We start from the raw sequence: 19,927 nt of genomic DNA, 5'->3' as shown, positions 1-19,927 counted from the left end.
GATTCAACAAGAAGCAACTTAAGGGACAAATGACTTCTTTTGGTTCATGACTTGAGGAGCCACTGTCTATCATGGCATGGCAGGAAGGCATGGCAGAAGCTGTCTCTGTGGTGGCAGGAGTATGTGGCAGCTGCTTGCACATGCCTCGGTGCACCAGGAAGCAGAGATGGGTCAGGAACAGGGCATGCCTATAAAACCCAAGGCTCTTTGCCCAGCAACCCACTTTCTCCATCTAGGAGCCACTTCCAAAGGTTCTACAGCTTCCCTACATAGTACCACCAGCTGGGGCCCGAGTATTCGAACACTTGAGCCTGTGGGGGACACTTCGCATCCCAACCACAACATGTATCTGTTGGCATCCCTGCCAGTACTTTGTTTTGCCATCATGGATGGCATTCACTGTAGGGTTGTGGGTATATGTTGTTCATCAATGCATAGATTAGTCTACTTTAATCTTTACCATTTCTTTCAGTAGTAATGGTAAAACCACAGCTTCCTCAAGAAGACCAGGAAGAGGCAGAAGTAGCTGCTGGCATTGTAGTGGATGATGAACAATTGGATCCAGGATCGGATGGTGATATGTGAGTAGGTCATATGCAAGTGAGATAGAAGATGGCCCATGGAGACCTACCTAAGGAGACTTAAGTTTTATAATATAAATGGATTTGTTTGGGCTCTGTCCCCGTCCCCCCTTCTCTGTGGTGTGCATGGGTGAGCAGAGATGCATGTGTATCTGTGTCTATCAGTATATTTTTTTTTTTCTGTTTTAGGGTTGAATCATAGGCTTGCTTCACACTGGGGTACACATCTATAATCCCAACACTTGAGAGTTATAGGAAGGAAGGCAGGAGGATCAAGAATTCAATGTCATCTTCAGCTACAAGAAAATTCAAAGCCAGCCCAGGCTACAAGACATCCTGTCTAAACTCTGTCCCTCACAAAATGATTAATTGCATCATATTAAATATATATGCATGCTGGGTGGTGGTGGCATAGGCCTTTAATCTCAGCACTCAGGAAGCAGGCAGATCTCTATTGAATTCAAGGCCAGCCTGGTCTATAAAGTGAGTTCCAGGACAGCCAGGGCTGTTATGCAGAGAAACCCTGTCTCAAAAAACAAAAACAAAAAACCCCTCAAAACTTATATATAATATATATATATATATTATATATATATATATATATATATTATATATATGAGCCTATGGGGGGCATTCTCACTCAAACTACCACACTTGGGGAAAAAAATCTCACAAGGAATTTGTAAGCTCAAGAGTTGAGTTTGCTTGGATTTGGAGTTTGAATCACAGAATGTGGGTGGCCTGGAAACCCCCGCACTGAGAAACCAGCATTAAGAGTAACATTAAAGGATGTTATTACTCCTAGCATCTCAGAAGAAGTAAATATAAAACATGTGCTATATTTATATTGTTATAATGTGCTGAATTTTCTCAGGAGAAATGAAGACAAGTTCACAATTGAAATGTGAAAACAGCATCTAGCCAGATGAGACCCTCTTTCAAAACAAAATAAAATGCAGTCACTCAGCATCTACTATGAGAGACTGCAAATACAAGAAATAGCTGAATTAGGCCATGAAGAACTTCATATGATTATATTGTGAAGAATGTATTTTAAGTTATTTAATTAAAACAGGGACTTGGGGCAGGGAGAACTCAGGTCAGTAGAAGAATGCCTGTTTAACATGTATGAGAACTTGGGTTTGTTTCTGATTTTGTTTTTCGAAATACGGTCTTACTGTGCAGCTTAGGCTCACCTTTAACCTGCAATCCTCCTGCCTCAGCCTCTCTAGTGTTGGGTATAGGCATGAGCCACCATACCTGTAATATGTGGTGTGTGTGTGTGTGTGTGTGTGTGTGTGTGTGTGTGTGTGTGTGTGAGAGAGAGAGAGAGAGAGAGAGAGGAGAGAGAGAGGAGAGAGAGAGAGAGAGAGAGAGAGCGAGAGCGAGAGAGCGAGAGAGAACTGACTCTTGAAGTCTGTCCTCTAACTTCCACATGCTTACCATACACATACCATTCATACACATAATAATAAAAAATAAAAAGATCTTAGTGTTTAGGCTGCTAAAACAAAAAGCTTTGGAGTAGGTTACTTATAAATAACAGAAGTATACAGTTTTGCAATCTGTTGAATTCAAGATTTGATGTCTGGTGAGGACTAAGTCCTGAGTTCAAAGATACTGTCTAGCACTGTTCTGAGTGGAATGGAAAAACACTCCATCAGGCTCCTTTTATAAAGCAATGTCCAATTCATTAGAGCTTTGCTCTCATGGCCTAATCACTTCTCCAGACCCTGTAATTTTCCATCTATTACAGGTTTAGAACTTACCTGAAATGTGTAGGAGCAGCAGTGTTTTGGATAAGGGATTCCCATCTGTACTGCTCTCTCTCAAGCGTCTCAACATGCTAAACAACAACCACCACCACCACCACCATGCTCGACTGTCTTCCAGGGCTGGGCTCCCTGGAGGACTGAGCAGGAGCTTCTTGTCCCTTGTCACCTCTGTTGTCTCCCATTGCTTTCTCAGTCCATTTGATGATGGCCCATTCTGCCTGATACTCTTAGGAGTGGGGACATAGTTCTCCAAGGTCATCTGTTGCCACGAATTACTAAGGCAAGCCATCATGTCTCTATCTTCATCTGCCTCTTCCCTTGGTTAATTATAGCCACACATTGCTTAATGAGAGGACTAGCTCTTGGAAATGTACTGTTAGGTGATTTCATCTTTGTGTGAACCTCACAGTGTGCACTTACACAAACCTACACGGTGTAGGTCAGTCACTCCTCTTTTGTTTTTGTTTTTCTAGACAGGGTGTCTCCGTGTAGCCCTAGCTGTCCTGGAACACACTGTATAGACTAGGCTAGCCTCAAATGCAACCTGCCTCTGCCTCATGAGTGCTGGGATGAAGGGCCTGCACCACTCTGCCTGGTTCAGATGTCCTTTTGCCAGAGTCAAGAAACACTACACAGAGGCTGCATGGGGCTGCTCCTAGTGTAATAGTGGTTTTTTTGGGTGGTTTGGTGTTTGTTTCTATTTTTGAGGCAGGGACTCAGATATCCCAGACTGGTTATATAGTCAAGGACAATCTTGAACTTGAGTATCTTCTGTCTCCACTTCCTGTGTGTTGAGTTTATAGGAATGTGCCACCATCTTCAATCAGTGCTGTGTAGCAAGCCTTAGACTTCACATGCTAGGCAAGCACTCTACCAACTGAGCTACATCCTTAGCCCAGTGTAAATGTGTTATACAGTAATCTTTTTTTTCTAGGTAGGTATAAGCATGAAGACCTGAGCTTGGAGTCCAGCACCCACCTAAAACAGGTGTGGCTTTGTGTGCTTGCAACCTGTGCTGTGAGCAGATAGTAGGATTGTTGGCTTAGCTGGAGCCTAGTTCTGAGTTTAATGAGGGACAGTCTTGAAGGAATAATGTAGAGTGACAGAGCAGGACTCCCCATGTCCTTCCCTGGCCTCTGCATGAATGTATATATGCACCTGCACCTACATCTGCACACACATTCAGTCGCATATACTTCCCTCCCCAGGCCAAACTGATAAAATAATTTGTTATCTGATGAACATCCAAGTTGTGTAATGCTCAGGTGGAAGCAGGGAATGAAAAAGGAAACTAGTTTTTCTATTATGGCTTTTATATCATAACACTGATTTTGACTGCTTATTATTTCAGAAAATTTGAAGAGTCTGAAGATGAGTTGAGAAGTGAAATAATAGAATCCCTAGAAAAACTTGCAACTTCCACAGAAGAAAGGGAAGAGGCTCCCAGCTCCTCTAAGAATGCTGAAAAGCCAGGAGAGAAAGAAAGCATAAACTTGCCAGTCTAGAAATTCCAGTGAAGGTGAAGCTGGTTTTGGCCTATCTAATCTGTATTGCTAAGGCCACAGTTCATCAAATGCCAGTCAAAATGTGCAAGCATGAATACTATTTCTCATTGCCAGGGATTCATGTCCTTAAAGAAAAGTCCACTCTCTTACTGATTTTATACACTTTGCCCTGATGACGCTCTCGAGGGACAACTCCGATGAATGCTGGTTTTAGCTTTAACTCTATTAAATTGAAACTATCTGTTCATATCTCCACATTTGTCTTTAGAATAAAATTTATTAGAAAAAAACAGCTTTGGCGATGTGTGGCAGCTATTACACTGGTCTCTGCTCAAATGGTACTAAAACTGTATTAACCCTTCCACTTCCCTTCTAAGTGACTTGTAACATTTACATAGAGTCCAAGGGAACAAACAGCAACAGAACACTGGAACTGTTGTTTTCCAAAACACAGGGTGATCTTAACCTTTGGGGTGAGTAGAGAGTTAAGAGGAAGGACAGTGGGAGAAGTGAATTGCAGAGACCAATTTTCTTCTAGAAATTTTCAGAAGTTCCTGTCATAGCTATGTAACATAGGTAACTTTTCTGTTGTATTCACTGACATGAACACAGATGCACTCTCATTTATTTATTCCTATCAAGGTTTTGGAGTCAAGGATACTTTTATATAATATTCTGAAACACATATTCTGAAAGTACCAATAACACTGGTACTTACTCTAATTTTGCTTATATTATGACCCTGTAAAATACTCTGGAAATTATTAAAATAGGGTATATGGGAATTGATAGTATAGCTCAGAGGTTAGCATGCACAAGAACTTGGGTTGGACTCCCAACACCAAAACCAAGTGTATGAACTATAACTATTTCTAATTCACTTAAAGCGTCTATAAAGGGCTTGAGAGATGGTTTGGCTAAGACTTGTCTTTCAGAGGATTCAGGACAATGTTCTCCCCTCCCCCAAGAGCCATAGGCTATCCAACAAAACCCCAGTACCAGGCTTCAGAAACCTCCTTTTGAGTTGTTGGTCATGGGAGATCAAGAGACTCCTGAAACAATATAGGCTATTGCTATTGCCCTTGTTGCCTACCAGAGCTGAAGGGAAGTCTCTGTTGCAGAAGACATCACACACTTTGGACACAAGACTTGCAGGTTCAAGGTGATCTGACTGGAAAGCTTCCTCCTTGAGAACTAGATTTCATAATACTAGAAAGTGCTTTGCCGGCTGCCAAGGGAGGATAGCAATCATTAGTCCTGCTCAGCTGTGATGCCTACAAGCTACAAGCTGTCTCTAAAGGTGTAACAGTGGTACTTATGTATTGGTGGTAACCAATAGCTGCCACATTGAATGCAAAGCCCACTCAACAGAAGGGAAATCATGCCTGGCTAGTGAGGTCATGGATTTTGGAGAAGGTATTACTGCTCCTTTCATAAACCAGTGTAACTCCTAACTGCATTCTAAATACTTGTATTTAAACCCAAAGATAAGGGTAGTTTTCTCCTCTGAGCAAAGCAGCTTCCTTTTGCAGAAGATGAAGACTATTACAGAAAGCTACATCTGGTCAAAATGTAGAGAACAACCATCTGTGGGGTGCCCAGTCCCAGTTGATACATCTTACACAACCCTTACACCTAAGGTTCAGTGAACACTGCAAAAGAGAGGGGCAGAAAGATTTTAAGAGCTAGAGGACCAGGTAGTTGGTTGCAGTATTATCTCTAGATGTGACAGGGAATCTACACACACAAAATCTCAACAATATGCCTAAACAAGACCTTAACAATGACCACACCAGTTGATATGGATGAGGAAATCTTACATGGCTCGACCCCTAGATCAGTGGTTCTCAATCTTCCTAATGTTGTCACCCTTTAATATAGTTCCTCATGTTGTGGTGACCACCAACCATAAAATTATTTCATTGCTATGTCATAACTGTGATTTCACTACTGTTATGAATTGTAATGTAAATATTTGATATGCGGGATATCTGAGATGTGACCCCCAAAGGTTGAGAGCCTCTTCCCTAGATGAAGAGCTAAAAGGGAATTGATGACTGCTGAGAGAGAATTAGTCCTCCCCAGGGATGAGCTTCCTAATTGGTTATCCAATACCAAGTGGTCATCCCTAAATCAAATACAAGCAACACCAAAGGGACCCAGCAGGTTGCATTTACATATTTATTTGCATACACATGTAGCAATAATAATTAAAGAAAAAGAGACCATGAATTCCAGAGGTAGGAGAGTCTGAGGGGAAAGAGGAAGTGGAAAAAATAATGTAAATATTTTAATTAAATTAAAGAAATCACCCATCAGAATTAGATACAAGTATATTCTGTATCAATAGCTCTACATCACAATTAGTTATAAATATATTATACAAAGACCATGTAACACATACTTCATAGTTGTGGTATCACTCACTGTAAATAGGAATGTGAATCCCCACTGCTGTGGACTCAAAACGGAATGCTTGGACCACTGAAAAACCGTAATTGTAGAGGACTTAACAGCCACTCAGAAGTTTCCTAGAAACAGTTAAAAGATGAGTCTTGACATTTTGCACAGTACCTGAAATTTAGTAAAAAAATAAATATCTGTAGTACCTTGTTAGGAACACTGGAAAAGAATATATATGTAAACCATATTTTATGCTTTTGATACATGAAAGTAATTTTGAAAAGTTGGTATAAAGTGTTAAGAAATTGAGAATCCTTTTTTCTTCCATCACATTCTCTGTTTTCTTCATTTGAATTTTTTTTTTTTTCTTTCGAGACAGGGTTTCTCTTTGCAGTTTTGGTGCCTGTCCTGGATCTTGCTCTGTAGACCAGGCTGGCCTCGAACTCACAGAGATCCGCCTGGCTCTGCCTGCCGAGTGCTGGGATTAAAGGCATGTGCCACCACCGCCCGGCTTCATTCCAATTTTTATAATCTTTAGTCCTGTTATTTTGTGTGGATGGGTAGGTAGGCTGTGCGAGCTATAGCCAAATCTTACTTCAAAGACTAGCCATAAAAAAACAGAGTGGGCTGAAGGTCAGAACACCAGGTCATAATCCTGATTCTGTCATTAAACAGCTTTGTGATAATAAAGAAATCTACTTGGTTCTTTAAATTGTTTTTGTCTGTAAAGTTGAAAATAAAATAAACAATGTGTAAGGTTCCTTTTACCTCCAGACTCCACAATCGCTTTGCAAAGTAAATTATCTCCAACTTAAGCTCTGTTCGTGTGCCACACTGCTTTTCCATTGTAGTGAGTCAATAATATAATTGGGAGTAAGTAGATAATGAAGCTAGCCAGATCAAAACAAACAAACAAAAATAAAAACAGCTGGAGGAGACAGCAAGGAATAATGTGCCTCTTTTGTATGCCCTAACACAAATGTCAGACAAACTGTGTGGGCAATTCCTTTAACTAGAAGGAACTCTGTATGTACAAAATGACAAATGCCGTCATTACAGTCCCATCTGTGCACACATAATCACTTGTTGCTGTGCTGTGGCTCAAGCTTGCCTCACACACATTACAGCCAGCTACTTACAGTCACATCCCCTGCCTCCACATACTTGCCAGTTATTCAGAATAGAAGCTGGATGAAATTTATACTGATTCCCAGCTACTGGCTAAGAAACCAAAAGCTACAGAGTTGTAAACACATCTTTAATTTACAAGTACAGAAAACCTTTACTACTGGTTGTTACTTCTTTAAAAAAAAAGTTTTAAAATTTGCTTTTATAGTGTTAAATTACCTGGTAAACAGCCAACAGGGGAATATATTCTGACCTCTCCATCAGGTGTTAGGGACCATATCTGTCTCACTCATTAAGATTTCCAGAGGTCTAGGAGTGTCCGTGGTGAAGTGCATATTCAGAGGGAGAAAATGGGTAAGTTGGCACTAGAGTTTGGAGGCCACACTTGAAGAACCATATTCTTTAAATTAGCGGTTGTTTACCAGCACTTAGCTAGGTTTCCAGTACCATGTTCTCCCTCTAGTTGAGCCAGTCTCAGTCCAGTTTAAGGGCTGTTGGTTACTGTTAAGTATGCGGTGCCACTACCACTGCACCCTTAAGGTTTTCTTGCCATGCTGGTTTTTGTTTTTATGTGGTTCATAGGTGGCATAGCTGGGTATGGCTGTTGGTTGCCTCCCTCCTTCAGAAGTTTGCATGGCACCTTCTTGTACCATGAAAGTTAGTCCTGGGGCAGCAACCAGGTTTTGTGTGTGTATGTGTGCTCACATGTACGTGCTCTTCAAGTTAGTTCTAGCTTAAGGGTCTCTTGGCCCCGTTTCTGAAGTGCATGGGACTCCAGCAATTGAAACTTATTTTCCACTTCTAGGGGGTAACCAAGGGCAAAAGCAATAGGTTGTATGGTTTAGGAGTCTCTTGGACAGACCTGGCCAACAACTCAAAAGAGGCTTCTCATGTCTGGTACTGGGCTTTTTGTTAGGTGGTCTTTGGCTCTTGGAGGAAGGATTGTCAGCCCAGATGAGAAAAGTTCTTTAAAATTACACAAGTATTTTTATACACAGAATTACAGGTACTACAGTTCTTTTTGGTGTTGTTTAGTAATCAACGGTATGACTCCTTGTGGCTTTTTTAGACATCCTTATTTTATTTTATCAGCCTCCCTCCTTTAATCACCTCCTTCCCCCTTCCCTAAAAGCCACCCCCAACACACACACCACTTCCCCTATCAGGTCACTGGGATCTTTGGTTGTTATGTTTACTAAAGCAATACTTAATTTTCAGAGTAGCTTCATATGCTTCACATCTTGTATCACAATTCTAAAAGGTATTAACAGCTTGATTTCAGATGAAACACCCAAGAATCAAAAACATTAAGGCATTGCTTTAGTGTTAGCAAGTCAGGTATTTGTAAATGGTGAAGTGAGGTCCAGCCCAGTATGCTAACTACCGCCTGGCACTTTTTTCAAAATGCCATCTCATGATCCTTTACACGGTTTGCGCACTATGATACGACAAGGTCAGTTTTAGAAAAGCAACTTAGCTTGATATTCTCTTAGCTTGAATCTCTTCACAGTGGGGCTGTTAAGGGATGAGAAACCCATAGAAACAAACTGTGTTAGGCTCTAAACAAAACCCAACTTCTACACACACCTAGTTATGGGAAAGATTGCTGCTGGTGTTTTGACTTCAACATATCTGTACACACCCATGAAGAAATCAGTCCATCCAATCTCTTGACTGATGCTTTGGAATAGGATTAGAGATGCCTGTTTGAAGTTTCTTTTTCCTTTAAGAAAATTATTAGGTATACTTAAAAGGTTACTCATGCTGTTGTTTCCCAGGACTTCTGAGGTTGGGGTAAAGCTCTCACTGGTTAGAACACTTGTGTACCATGAGCATGACTCTAGGTTCAATCTCTAACTCTAAACCCACCCCTCAAACAGTTTTTTCCAAAATATAAGACTAAATTTTAAAGTGCCAGCTGATTATCTGCTAAGTGTTTCTCTCAGCACTTCCCTTTCCTCTGGAGGGAAGTGTTTGGCTGAGGTTGGCTCAGTGCATTCTGTGGTGCTAGGAATTCAAATGTCCCTGCTCCTGCTTTCCACTCTGAGGCTCTACATTCTATCTCCAGCATCATAAAACAAAAACCCAGGAAGTTTTATGTTTTCTAAAGTACAGTGATTTGAAAACAGGATTTGGGGCTTAGAATGCAGCTCAGTTGGTAGAGTAATTGTCCAGCCTCCGTTGGGCTCTGGGTTCCATCCCTAGCACTGCATACACTGGACTTGTTAAATTCATTACTATGATCATAGCATTCTGGGAGGTGGAGGCAGGGACATTCAAGGATTAAAATAAAAGGAAAAGATAAAAAAGTTAAAATACACGAGTATGTAAAAATCTGATTGGTAATTTTTTCCTTTGAGATTTGTACTGTTCAGATTTTGAGGCCAAATACTAATGTAAAATCTGTACATTAAGGTACACGAGATTACTTTTCCCATATAGGTAATTTTGCCATTTTGTTAAATACTACCTTGTCTATATACACATTGTCTATATACAATATTGCTCAGGCTGCCTTTATTACGATAGACAATGAATTCAGAAAATATTTACATGTGAAGGTGTTTCCAAGTGAAGCATTTCCTTTGACTTTTTGGATGCTGGGATGGAACGCAGGACCTTGCACACACCGAGCACAGGCTCTACCACTGACCCACACCCCAGCTCCACTTTGTAGAAAATATCCGGAATGTGCACAGATTTGGCATTACGTAAGTAACTTCTCCACAGAAGACAGGAATGACACTTCAAACTCCTGGTCAGAAAATCTGCTTACAGACGCTCTAGCAGTTTTCCTGATTTGAAGTCTTTTTTCTGAAGACAGAGAAAGAATATGAGCCATGGTTTCAGCATAGTCTTCTTCACTCTCAGCCAGAAATCCAGTTATTTGTCCTTCATGAGGAATGACAATGTCAAGCTTTGGGCCTCCTGAATTGTGTGCAAGGATAATTGTGCCAGCTGCCATACACTCGACAACTCCTGAGAAAGAAAACAACAACAAAAACATACAGACCTTTAAGTTTTTGATGAACACAAACTTTAAAAAATTCTGAGACCCAGGAACGTTTGATTAAATATATGCAAGTCTGGAAATTTGCTTATTTAATATGATACAAAATAAAACAATTTAAGGGTTTTGTGTTTGTGTGCTTGCCTGTGAAGGTACCCATGCAAGTCAGAGGTTGACTTCAGCTTGCTCTACTGCTCTCCACTGATTGTCCAGACACTCCCTGATTTTGGAGCTCACTGTTTTGTCTAGATTGTCCAGCCAGTGAGCTAAATAAAGATCCACTAGACCAGCGGTTCTCAACCTGTGGGTTGAACCCCTGAACCTCTTTTGGGGAATGGGGGTTGAACAACTGTATCATAGGGGTCACCTAAGACCATTGTTAAACATAGATACTTACCATTTCTAACAGTAGCAAAATTACAGTTATGAAGTAGCAATGACAAGAATTTTATGGTTGGGGGGTTACCATAACATGAGGAACTATATTAAAGGGTTGCATCATTAGGAAGGCTGAGACCCACTGCACTAGACTCTCCAGCACTACCACCAGTGGTGCGATCATAGGCATGCTGCCACACCTGCCTTTTCCATGGGTGCTGGGGATTTGACCTGGTCCTAATGCTTCCACAGTGAGTGCCTTTTCCATGGGTGCTAGGGATTTGACCTGGTCCTAATGCTTCCACAGTGAGTAGTACACTCAGTGGGCTACCTTCCCAGCACCCAGGCCTTTAAGTCTTTTAGTCTACAAAGTGTCATAATAATTAATGCTGCTTCATTCTTGATTAAAACAGAGAAGTAGATGGAAGTCTATAGACATCTTCTATAAAGAAATACACTGGGACTGAGGCTGTAGCTCAGTGGGTAGAATGCTTGCCTAGCATGCATGAAACCCTGGGTTTCAACCCTAGCACCACACAAAAACTACATTGATGGTGCAAACCTATATACCATTGGGAGGTAGATGGAGAAAGATCAAGAGTTCAAGGTCATCCCTAGTTACACAGCAAGTTTCAGGCCAGGCTGGGCTATGTGAGACCCTGTCTCAAAGGAAAAATAAAGAATATACTACACAAAGTAGAAGACCACACAATATTGCCAAGATGGTAAAAGATGAACAAGTATCAGAAAGATAGAAAGAAAACACCAAAAGTAAAGTTTTAAGAGGTTCAATAACATCAGAGGATGAAAGTGTAAACAACCTTAGAGAACTAAAGTGTGCTGCTGCTCACAAAACATACAGCTGCCTGTGTTCAACAGCAAGGTGGAGTTGGGTAAGTTTTGGTTATTGCCTGTCACACGATGTACATGAAGGTATAAGTTACTCTATCCAGCCTTCCCTAGTTGCACTCTTCGTCCATTTCCTTTCATATGATGCTGTCTGTACTCAGACTCCGTGTGCTCTCACGGTTTCACCCTGGCTTCCTGTTCTCTTGCCACACTCATCTTTCCCTAGGTCACTGGTGGCCTCTTCCTTTCCCCAGTGTGCAGCCTTTTCTTTTTGTCACTAACCACCAGTTCTGTGTTTACAAAGCACAGTCCATGACCATCTCTGCAGCTTCCTCCTCTTCTGCCTGCTCACCTGCTCCTGCTCAGCTCTTTACCGAGGCTCCTCTTGCTCTCATACTTTCCCCTGGCCATCTTTGCCACATCTGCAGCTGCCTGTGTCACTCTGTATTAGTCTAAGGGAACAGAACTCACAGAATAAGTACATATATTAAAGGATTTATTAGAGTGACTTACGGCCTTAGTAGGGGCTTCTAGAACAATCAAAGGAACTGTGGTGGTTTGAAGGAGAATGTTCTCAATAAGCCCATATATTTGAATATGCGGTTCCCAGTGGGTGGAACTGTTTGAGAAGGATTAGGAGGTGTGGCCTTGTTGGAGGAGGTGTGTCACTGGGGGTGGGCTTTGACATTTCAAAAGATTCACACCATTCTCTGTGCATCTCTCTCTGACTCTAATTTGTGATCAAGATGTAAGCTTTTAGTTGTTTTCTGCCACCATGCCTTTATGCTGCTAATATGGATTCTAATCCTGAAACCATGAGCTCCCAATTTTTCTTTTATAAGTTGCTTGGTCATGGTGTTTGTCACAGCAATAGAAAAGATATTAAGATAAGGACTTTAATGCATATCTTGCAGTATCAAACAACTTGTTTGAAAGAAAGGAAAACTCACCAATCCCAAAATGCTCATTCCACATGGTATGCAGACCGATTGTTGCTTCAGACAGGTAGTTCTTCAATTCATCAAATGAGATGTTTATTTTAAATTCCACATTCTCTTGAACTCCCAAATTCTCAGAGAGTTTTCTCAGTTTGTTTACTCGAAGCTCATCCTCTTTGTTTCGACACCCTCCAATAAGGACAAGTTTAAGTGAAGGGCGTGACTCAGATGCCTTCTCACTTAGCAATTTAGCAAAGGCTTTGATCTGCAAAGCGTGATTCTTTTCAGGCCTGAACTGGCCAATGGAAACCAGAAAGTGTCCTGGGGTCACCCTTTTCTCATGTAAGGGGATGTCCAGAAATGTCTGCACATCACAAGGTGGATAAACAACATTAGTGCAATGCCTAACTTTCCACAGTGAAAGAATATGGTTTAGTGTCCAAGAAGAATTCACCATGACTACATCACTGCATGAACCAACAAGGCCATAAATAAAAGCAAATAAATGGTAGTAGATGAGCTTTGCTTTGCTGAGGAAAGCATTTCTGCTAATGAAAGCCGCATTATTAAATCCAGTGTTTTGATTCTTCACTACAGAGAGCATGTCAGTGCTGATAGTGGGATAATGAACATAGCTTCCAACTCGGCAACCCCCTATATATTTAAACAGAGGGAGTGTGAAAGCATATCCCATTGAGTCGATGTAAACATCAGGAACACGCTGCATCAGAGCTTCCCAGCCAAGAAGAATGGATCCAAGACTTTGGCCTAGCAAAGTGAAGTGGGGATACTGAGAATCTTCCACAAGGTAGCGTTTCCTTAAGAAAACAAACTCCACTGGGTGAACTAACTTGATGTTAAATCTTCTGAAAGCACCTTCTAGTATCTGCTGACCACTGACATTAATGTCTCCAGTATATATAACATAAACTGCTTCAGGATACCTGAAACAAAATGTTATTAATTTGGGTTAAAATTAACCAAACGGTACAATTTCCTCATAATCATAAGCAAGCTTATTTCTATACTTAATGTTTTCTACCCTTTTTCATTGATTGCATTTAAACTACTGACTCTGCCCTTGAGGTTTTTACTCTTAAGTTTTCAAATGAGACTATGTGCTGTAGTTTGTCACCTGCATATTCTGTAGTTGAAATCTAGTCTCTAGTCTAGTGGCATCAAAAGCAAAGGGATACACAATGGGGTTAACAGGAATTGTGCCTTTTTAAATTGATCTTTTGCTGTTGAGGACTGAACCTAGGGCCTTGTGCATGTGTAATACACACTTTACCCCTGAGCTACACTCAGACCTGTGGTATCTTATAAGAGGACTAAAGGAGTCTGTTCTCTCTATCACAACATGAAGATTCATTCAGTAAGCAGCGGTTACCTACCACTGGGCTCTGGATTGTGGGTTTCCCAACCTCTGGAATTACGAGCAATACATTTCTCACTTACAAACTATCCAGTCGAAGGTATTATGTTGTAGTCATCAGATGAGACTAAGATATCATGTCTTCTAATTATCTGCCATTCCTTCTACTATGGGTTTTAAATAGAACAAATACCAACAGAAATTTCTGACGTATCAATGAGAGGTTCTTATTTTTAGGAAATATTAAAAAAATTTATTTTAAGTAGTTTAGCTGTAGAGCACTTGCCCATCATGCACAAGGTCCTGCGTTCAACCTTTAATGACACAGAAAACAAAAAGACAAAAGTGTGAGGGGTGACACACCCTCATTTTACATGGGTCTTTAAAGCAGTAATGAAATACTCAGAAAACAAAACTAAGATTCACTAAAACTCTCTTGAGATAGGATCGTAATTCTTTTCTTTTAAAGAGTTATTTATTTATATTTATTTATTTTTGGTTTTTCGAGACAGGGTTTCTCTGTGTAGTTTTGGTGCCTGTCCTGGATCTCGCTCTGTAGACCAGGTTGGCCTTGAACTCACAGAGATCTGCCTGGCTTTGCCTGCCAAGTGCTGGGACTAAAAGCGTGTGCTACCACCACCCAGCCAAGTGTTTTTTGTTTTTGTGTATTGTATGTGACTGTGTGAGTATATGCCACATGTATATAGGTAACCAGGAGGCCAGAAGGTGTTAGATCCCTTAGGGCTAGAGTTACAGGCAGTTATAAAACACCTGACTGGGATGCTTGGAACTGACCTAAGGTCCTCTGGAAGATCAGCAAGCACTCTTAGCATTACTTAGTATTTCCCTCCTCATTTGTAATTACACCCGCCCCCCCCCCAAATATGTAAACCTACATGATGAAGTTTAACTGGTTGGGGACAGTTAATCACATTCCTTTAAGGAATTAATTCCTGGCTCTGGAGACATGTCTCAGTGGTTAAGAGTACTCGATGTTCTTACAGATGACCTGGGTTCAGTTCCCAGTGCCCACATGGCGGCTCATAAGGATCCAATGCTCTCTTCTGGCTTCTGTGGGCAGTGTATGCATGTTGTGAACTTTCATACATGCAGGTAATAATAAGCATAAAATAAAAATAAATAAAATCTTTAAAAAAAATTAATTCCCTTATTTTAAAGTAGTTATAAACATATCGTTCCTTTTTTTTGGTACCCCAATTTTCAGACAGACTTCCTGAGCTACTTAACTAATTCTAATGTAACAAATTCTCTTAAACACATTATAAGTAACATACATATATACACACATACATATGTACATAATTATAGCCTGATTACAATATAATATTGAAACTATAGACTTGGACCAAGAAGATGGTTCAGTGGATAAAGCACATGCCACACAAGTGTGAGGACCAGTGTTTGCAAACCCTGAACCCACATAAAAGTGGCAACCATGAGTAATCCCAGCTCTCTGGAAGGCAGAGACAAGAGGATCTCTGGGCAAGCTGACTAGCTAGATTGGCAGGAATCCTGAGGTCCAGGTTCAGATAGAGATGCTTCCTCCATAAAAAGTGGAGAGCAACCGAGTACGACACCCAACATCAGCTCTGAGTCTCTACACCCATGAGCACGCATGCACACACAAATGCGCCCCTAAACTATATACTTATTTATTTCGTTTTTTGTAAAGATTTTAAATCTTTCTCAGTTAAACAGCATGTCAACTATGGAAAAGGGTACAGCATTTAAGATGATTTAAGGGAATTTGGGGCTATGGTCCCCCCTGGATAGGTTTCATACAAACCCCAGAGATTTATATATTTTTGTACACTTCGAAAAAATTTATTTTCAGCAGGACATATTGGTGCATGCCTTTAATCACAGCAACTTGGGAGGCAAAGGCAGGCAGATAGATCTCTGTGGGTTTGAGGTCAGCCTGGTCTACATAGTGTGTTCCAGGACAGACAGAGCTACACAGTGAGACCCTGCCTCGATAAAACCAAATATAAATGAATAAAATTATTTTCTACAATGTTAACACACACACACACACACACACACACACACACACACACACACACACACGAAGATCATATCCCTTGTCCCCATATATTGTCATCTTCCCTGTCCCAACAGATCTTTTCTTTCCAGCAAATCTTTTTCCTACTTTCATGTCTTTTCCTGGTGTGTAGGCATTTAATTAGGGGTGCCTATGTCAGCACAGGTGGAGAGTTATTTACTTAAACAAGGGCAACTTACTAGTGGCTACAGCACAAAAGACTGTAACTCCACCATCTCCAACAAGCATTAATTGCCGTTAGCTTCTCAGGAGTGGGTGGGGCCTTAGGAGCCCCTCTCCATCTGTGATGGAATGTTGAAGGGTCTAGTCTCACACAGGTTTTGCTCATGTAGCTTAGTGTTTTTATTTGAGAAATAAGAGCAGGTTTTAAAAGCCAGCTTTTTTTTTTCTTTTGAGAGGTTGCCCAGGCTGGCTTATGTTGCCCAGGCTGGCTTACAACTCCAGGGCTCAAATGATCCTCCCACTTCAGCTGCTAGAGAAGGTGGGATGACCACTGTGTGCTGAACCTGAAATTCAGTATGCTCTTAGGAGGCAAGCAGCAACGTGTAGTGCATTAGCTAAGAAAGATGCATACCTACTTTTTCTGCAGGGCTTTCAAGGCACACCAGAGAACCCTCTCGCCTCCGCCGCCCGCGTTGCAGTAAGGATGGAAAAATGCAACCACCGTTTGATCTTTTCCATTCCTGCTGGGTGAAACGGACTTTTTCTTTCTCTGTAGATGTCGCCTGAATAGCCAAAGGACAATGACCAAATATACACACAAAACTCCACATAGAATTAGTCCAGGGAAGAGCAGTGAATAAAAAAATCTGAAACAAACAAAAGGTGAAAATCAATCTGTTGTCAGTTTAAAACCAACGCTACAAATTAAAGTTTACTTTTACATATTTGCTTAATATCTTTGTATCAGAGAGAATTTCTGTAGCTTATAAGTCTGATAACAAAATATCCAATTATTTTTAATACTTTTTCCCCCCCTCTAGTAGTGGTGATTGAATTCAGGGTCTCATATACGCCAGGCAAACATTTAATCCCTAGCCAATATGTACCCATATTTAAGCAAAAGCCTTTAAAGAAAGGTAACTATAATCCAAGTTATGGATTACTCATCAAATCACCATTATAATGCAGAAAGTTAGCCATTATAACATACATAGTACAGAGCTGGAGGCATTCTCTATAGGAGGAAGAAACGAGAATGTGCTAGAAGAAACTAGCCTATTCATATTTTTAACAATCACTTTAGAACTTGAAGCAGAAAGTGGAAAAATGAAGACGTAATACAAACTTTGGCAAGAACGCTGGTATTCACTGTTCTTCAGAACGCTATTATACTAGCTCAAAATCTTCTTTCTCCTTTTTTTGTTTTTTCGAGACAGGGTTTCTCTGTGTAGCCTTGGCCGTTCTGCACTTCACGCTGGCCTCAAACTCACAGATTCGCCTGCCTCTGCCTCCCGAGTGCTGGGATCAAATGCATGTGCCACCAAGGCCCGGCTGCCACCTCTAAAATTTCAACCTGAACAAAAGTACGTAGGTGCTGAAGGAACTTAGGTAGGCCTTCCTAAGTTAGGAACATCCTGTGAAATCTAGAACTATTCCAACAGTGGTAATCACCAGGTGGCTAGCATTCTTACTTATTATTTCTATTTTCTAATTTTTAAATAGGAAACGGAGCCGGGCGGTGGTGGCGCACGCCTTTAATCCCAGCACTCGGGAGGCAGAGCCAGGCGGATCTCTGTGAGTTCGAGGCCAGCCTGGGCTACCAGGTGAGTTCCAGGAAAAGGCGCAAAGCTACACAGAGAAACCCTGTCTCGAAAAAAAAAAAAAAAAATAGGAAACGGTATTTATCTTAAACACAAAAACAATATATTTGTAATTTAGACATCAACCGGGAAAAATAAATAAATCAGCAGACGGTCAAGAAGCAGAGACTTAACCAATCGGTTTACGAAGCGGAGAGAGAAACGGCAATAACCGGTAAGGAAACAGCTGCTCGGCCAGGAGTGAGGCATGCGTAACAGCTGCGGTAAACTGAGGCACGACGAAGACGGCTCTTCTGCAGCCTCGAGCTGGGCTGTCCCAAGTACCCCCACCAAGGAGGGGGACGCCTCGTGAGCTCAGGCCACCAAGCTCCTCACCTCAGCAGCGCGAACAAGCGACAGCTCCCCGTGTCCGCCGCCATCTTACCCCCACCCCCAACCTCGCAGCCCGGAAGCGCTTGGCTGTTCTTCTACCCTATTGGCTCCTGAGGAAGCGTGCGTTCCTAGCCACGCCCCTCCTGCCTACACGCCTTCCTACGGGCTGCCAATAGCCGCTTCCCGCAGGCGGGGCGCACATGGGCCCGCCCACTTGGGCCGCACCCCAGGGGTGGTGGGCGTGGGGAGCCGGAGGGCGTGGCCTATGATGGACAGCGGGTTCTCCTGACCTCGACCCCGCCCCCCCGCCGCCCCTAGTCTGGAAGCCCCTTCGCGGGCGTCCCGCCCCGCCCCCACCGCGGAACTAGCGGTCGGTTGGGACCCAATGGGAGGTCCCTGCGGGCGGCGAGCTGATCTTCCAGGACAGAGTCCACTCTTTCAGGGGTGGCGGCGGGTCCCTGGCGGTCGCAGGAGCGGGACGCGGGGTGGAAAAGGGGGCTGCGCAGGAGCGGGCGCCCTGCGGCTGTGACCCCGGGCTGCACCTCCTCTCCAGCGCACCGGAGACCTCGCTGCACCGAGTCCGCAGCGCCGGGGCTCCGAGGACAGAGCCGTGTGTTCCCCAGGAACCACAGATGCGCGCCTTCGCGCCTCCTCTCCCCGGCTTGCAAAGTCGCTCTTCCCTCCCCTGACCAGGTGACCTTTGGGCTCGGGGATGGATCCCAGGAAGAAGTTGGCGTTTGTGGGGACGGTGCCTGAGCAGGAGAGACAGGTCCCAGCCAAAGAGGCCAGTCAGAAAGTAAGTTTCCTTCCCCAGACCGCGGGTGTGCACACCTGCCCGAAGCGCTTTCCTCCTCGGTTCCTCCAGGACTCGTGACTGAGGACACGTAACCCCCCAGAGCCCCAGCTCAAGGGGTGGTTTGGGAGGAAAGCCCTCTAGATCGAGTGTGCCTCTGGTCCTTTGGTGTTCAACCATTTCGACCCCAGCACTTTTCTGGGCTCTGAGCGTGGGGTTGCTGTGTAAAAGCTCTAGTTGCTCAAAACTAGTTCCCTGGGGGTGGATTAGTTGAAATTTGGAGCCTTGGCTTCTTATACGGTCTACATCCAAGTCCTGTAGCTTAAAGCCATTCATTTTAACAATACAAGTAGTTAATTAATGCAATCTCTTATAATGCAAACAGTACAGAAGTATTTAACAAGAAAAGCAGATCTGTCTGTTTTCCAGTTCTTCATGTATGTCTCCGGTAAGCAAATATTACTGAAACTTGTAGGTCTCTGGCATATGAACAGTTCTTGAAGATTTGTGTGCTTGTGTGTTGTTTTAAAATATTTTGTTTTGCCTAATTGAAATCACGTTTTATATTCTCCGACTTTTTTTTTCTTCAGTTAACTGTATTTTAATTTTGGAGACTGTTTCAAAAAGTGGCATAGGTGTCCTCATAGTATGCTGATGATTCCTTTGTGGGTGGTCATGCTGGTTGCTTTCTTTCTTTCCCTATTTCGAAGTTGACATGATCTTTGCATTTGAATCGCTTAAATACGTGTGTATGTGTTGTGTGTGCGCACACACGTGACTGTTATGGAGGTCAGGGGCAACTTGCTGGAGGTAGTTCTCTTTTTCCACCATGTGTGTCCTGGGGACTGAACTCAGGTCATCAGGTGCAAAGGCAGGTGCCTTTACCCAGTGAGTCATCTTGTCTTATTTGTACTTGAATTAAAAAAAAATTATTTATTTATTTTATGTATGTATGGGAGAGAGAGAGAGATGGG

The 19,927-nt window shown here is 42.3% G+C and overlaps 3 protein-coding genes across 9 annotated transcripts in view; 2 read left to right on the top strand and 1 right to left on the bottom strand.

Moving 5' to 3' along the window:
* Positions 1-9,692, top strand: part of Nek5 (NIMA related kinase 5) — a 54,870-nt gene extending 45,178 nt beyond the window's left edge. For 4 of the 6 annotated variants that reach the window (XM_052751786.1, XM_052751785.1, XM_052751783.1 and 1 more), the window contains 2 exons: positions 473-581; positions 3,708-9,692. In XM_052751786.1, the coding sequence (XP_052607746.1) occupies positions 473-581; positions 3,708-3,861 (263 nt within the window). In that variant the 3' untranslated portion in view covers positions 3,862-9,692. The remainder of the gene's footprint in view (positions 1-472; positions 582-3,707) is intronic. The other 2 variants (XM_052751787.1, XM_052751784.1) reach the window with 1 other exon arrangement.
* Positions 6,029-18,262, bottom strand: Alg11 (ALG11 alpha-1,2-mannosyltransferase). Its single transcript, XM_052751795.1, has 4 exons — positions 18,164-18,262; positions 16,604-16,834; positions 12,580-13,511; positions 6,029-10,371 (listed from the first exon to the last, which is right to left on the bottom strand). Exons 1-4 carry the CDS (start codon positions 18,205-18,207, stop codon positions 10,100-10,102), a joined length of 1,479 nt encoding a protein of 492 aa, XP_052607755.1. The 5' UTR covers positions 18,208-18,262; the 3' UTR covers positions 6,029-10,099.
* Positions 18,263-18,370: 108 nt separating this feature from the next.
* The window catches only part of Atp7b (ATPase copper transporting beta), a 73,425-nt gene continuing 71,868 nt past the window's right edge, over positions 18,371-19,927 (top strand). For both annotated transcript variants that reach the window (XM_052751782.1, XM_052751780.1), the window contains exon 1: positions 18,371-18,956. In XM_052751782.1, the coding sequence (XP_052607742.1) occupies positions 18,873-18,956 (84 nt within the window). In that variant the 5' untranslated portion in view covers positions 18,371-18,872. The remainder of the gene's footprint in view (positions 18,957-19,927) is intronic.

Source organism: Peromyscus californicus, unplaced genomic scaffold (genome assembly GCF_007827085.1).
Source record: "Peromyscus californicus insignis strain IS unplaced genomic scaffold, ASM782708v3 Scaffold_23__1_contigs__length_62951481, whole genome shotgun sequence".
NCBI lineage: Eukaryota > Metazoa > Chordata > Mammalia > Rodentia > Cricetidae > Peromyscus > Peromyscus californicus.
The sequence above is the reverse complement of the archived record's forward strand: the minus strand, read 5'-3'. Positions and strand labels throughout refer to the sequence as shown.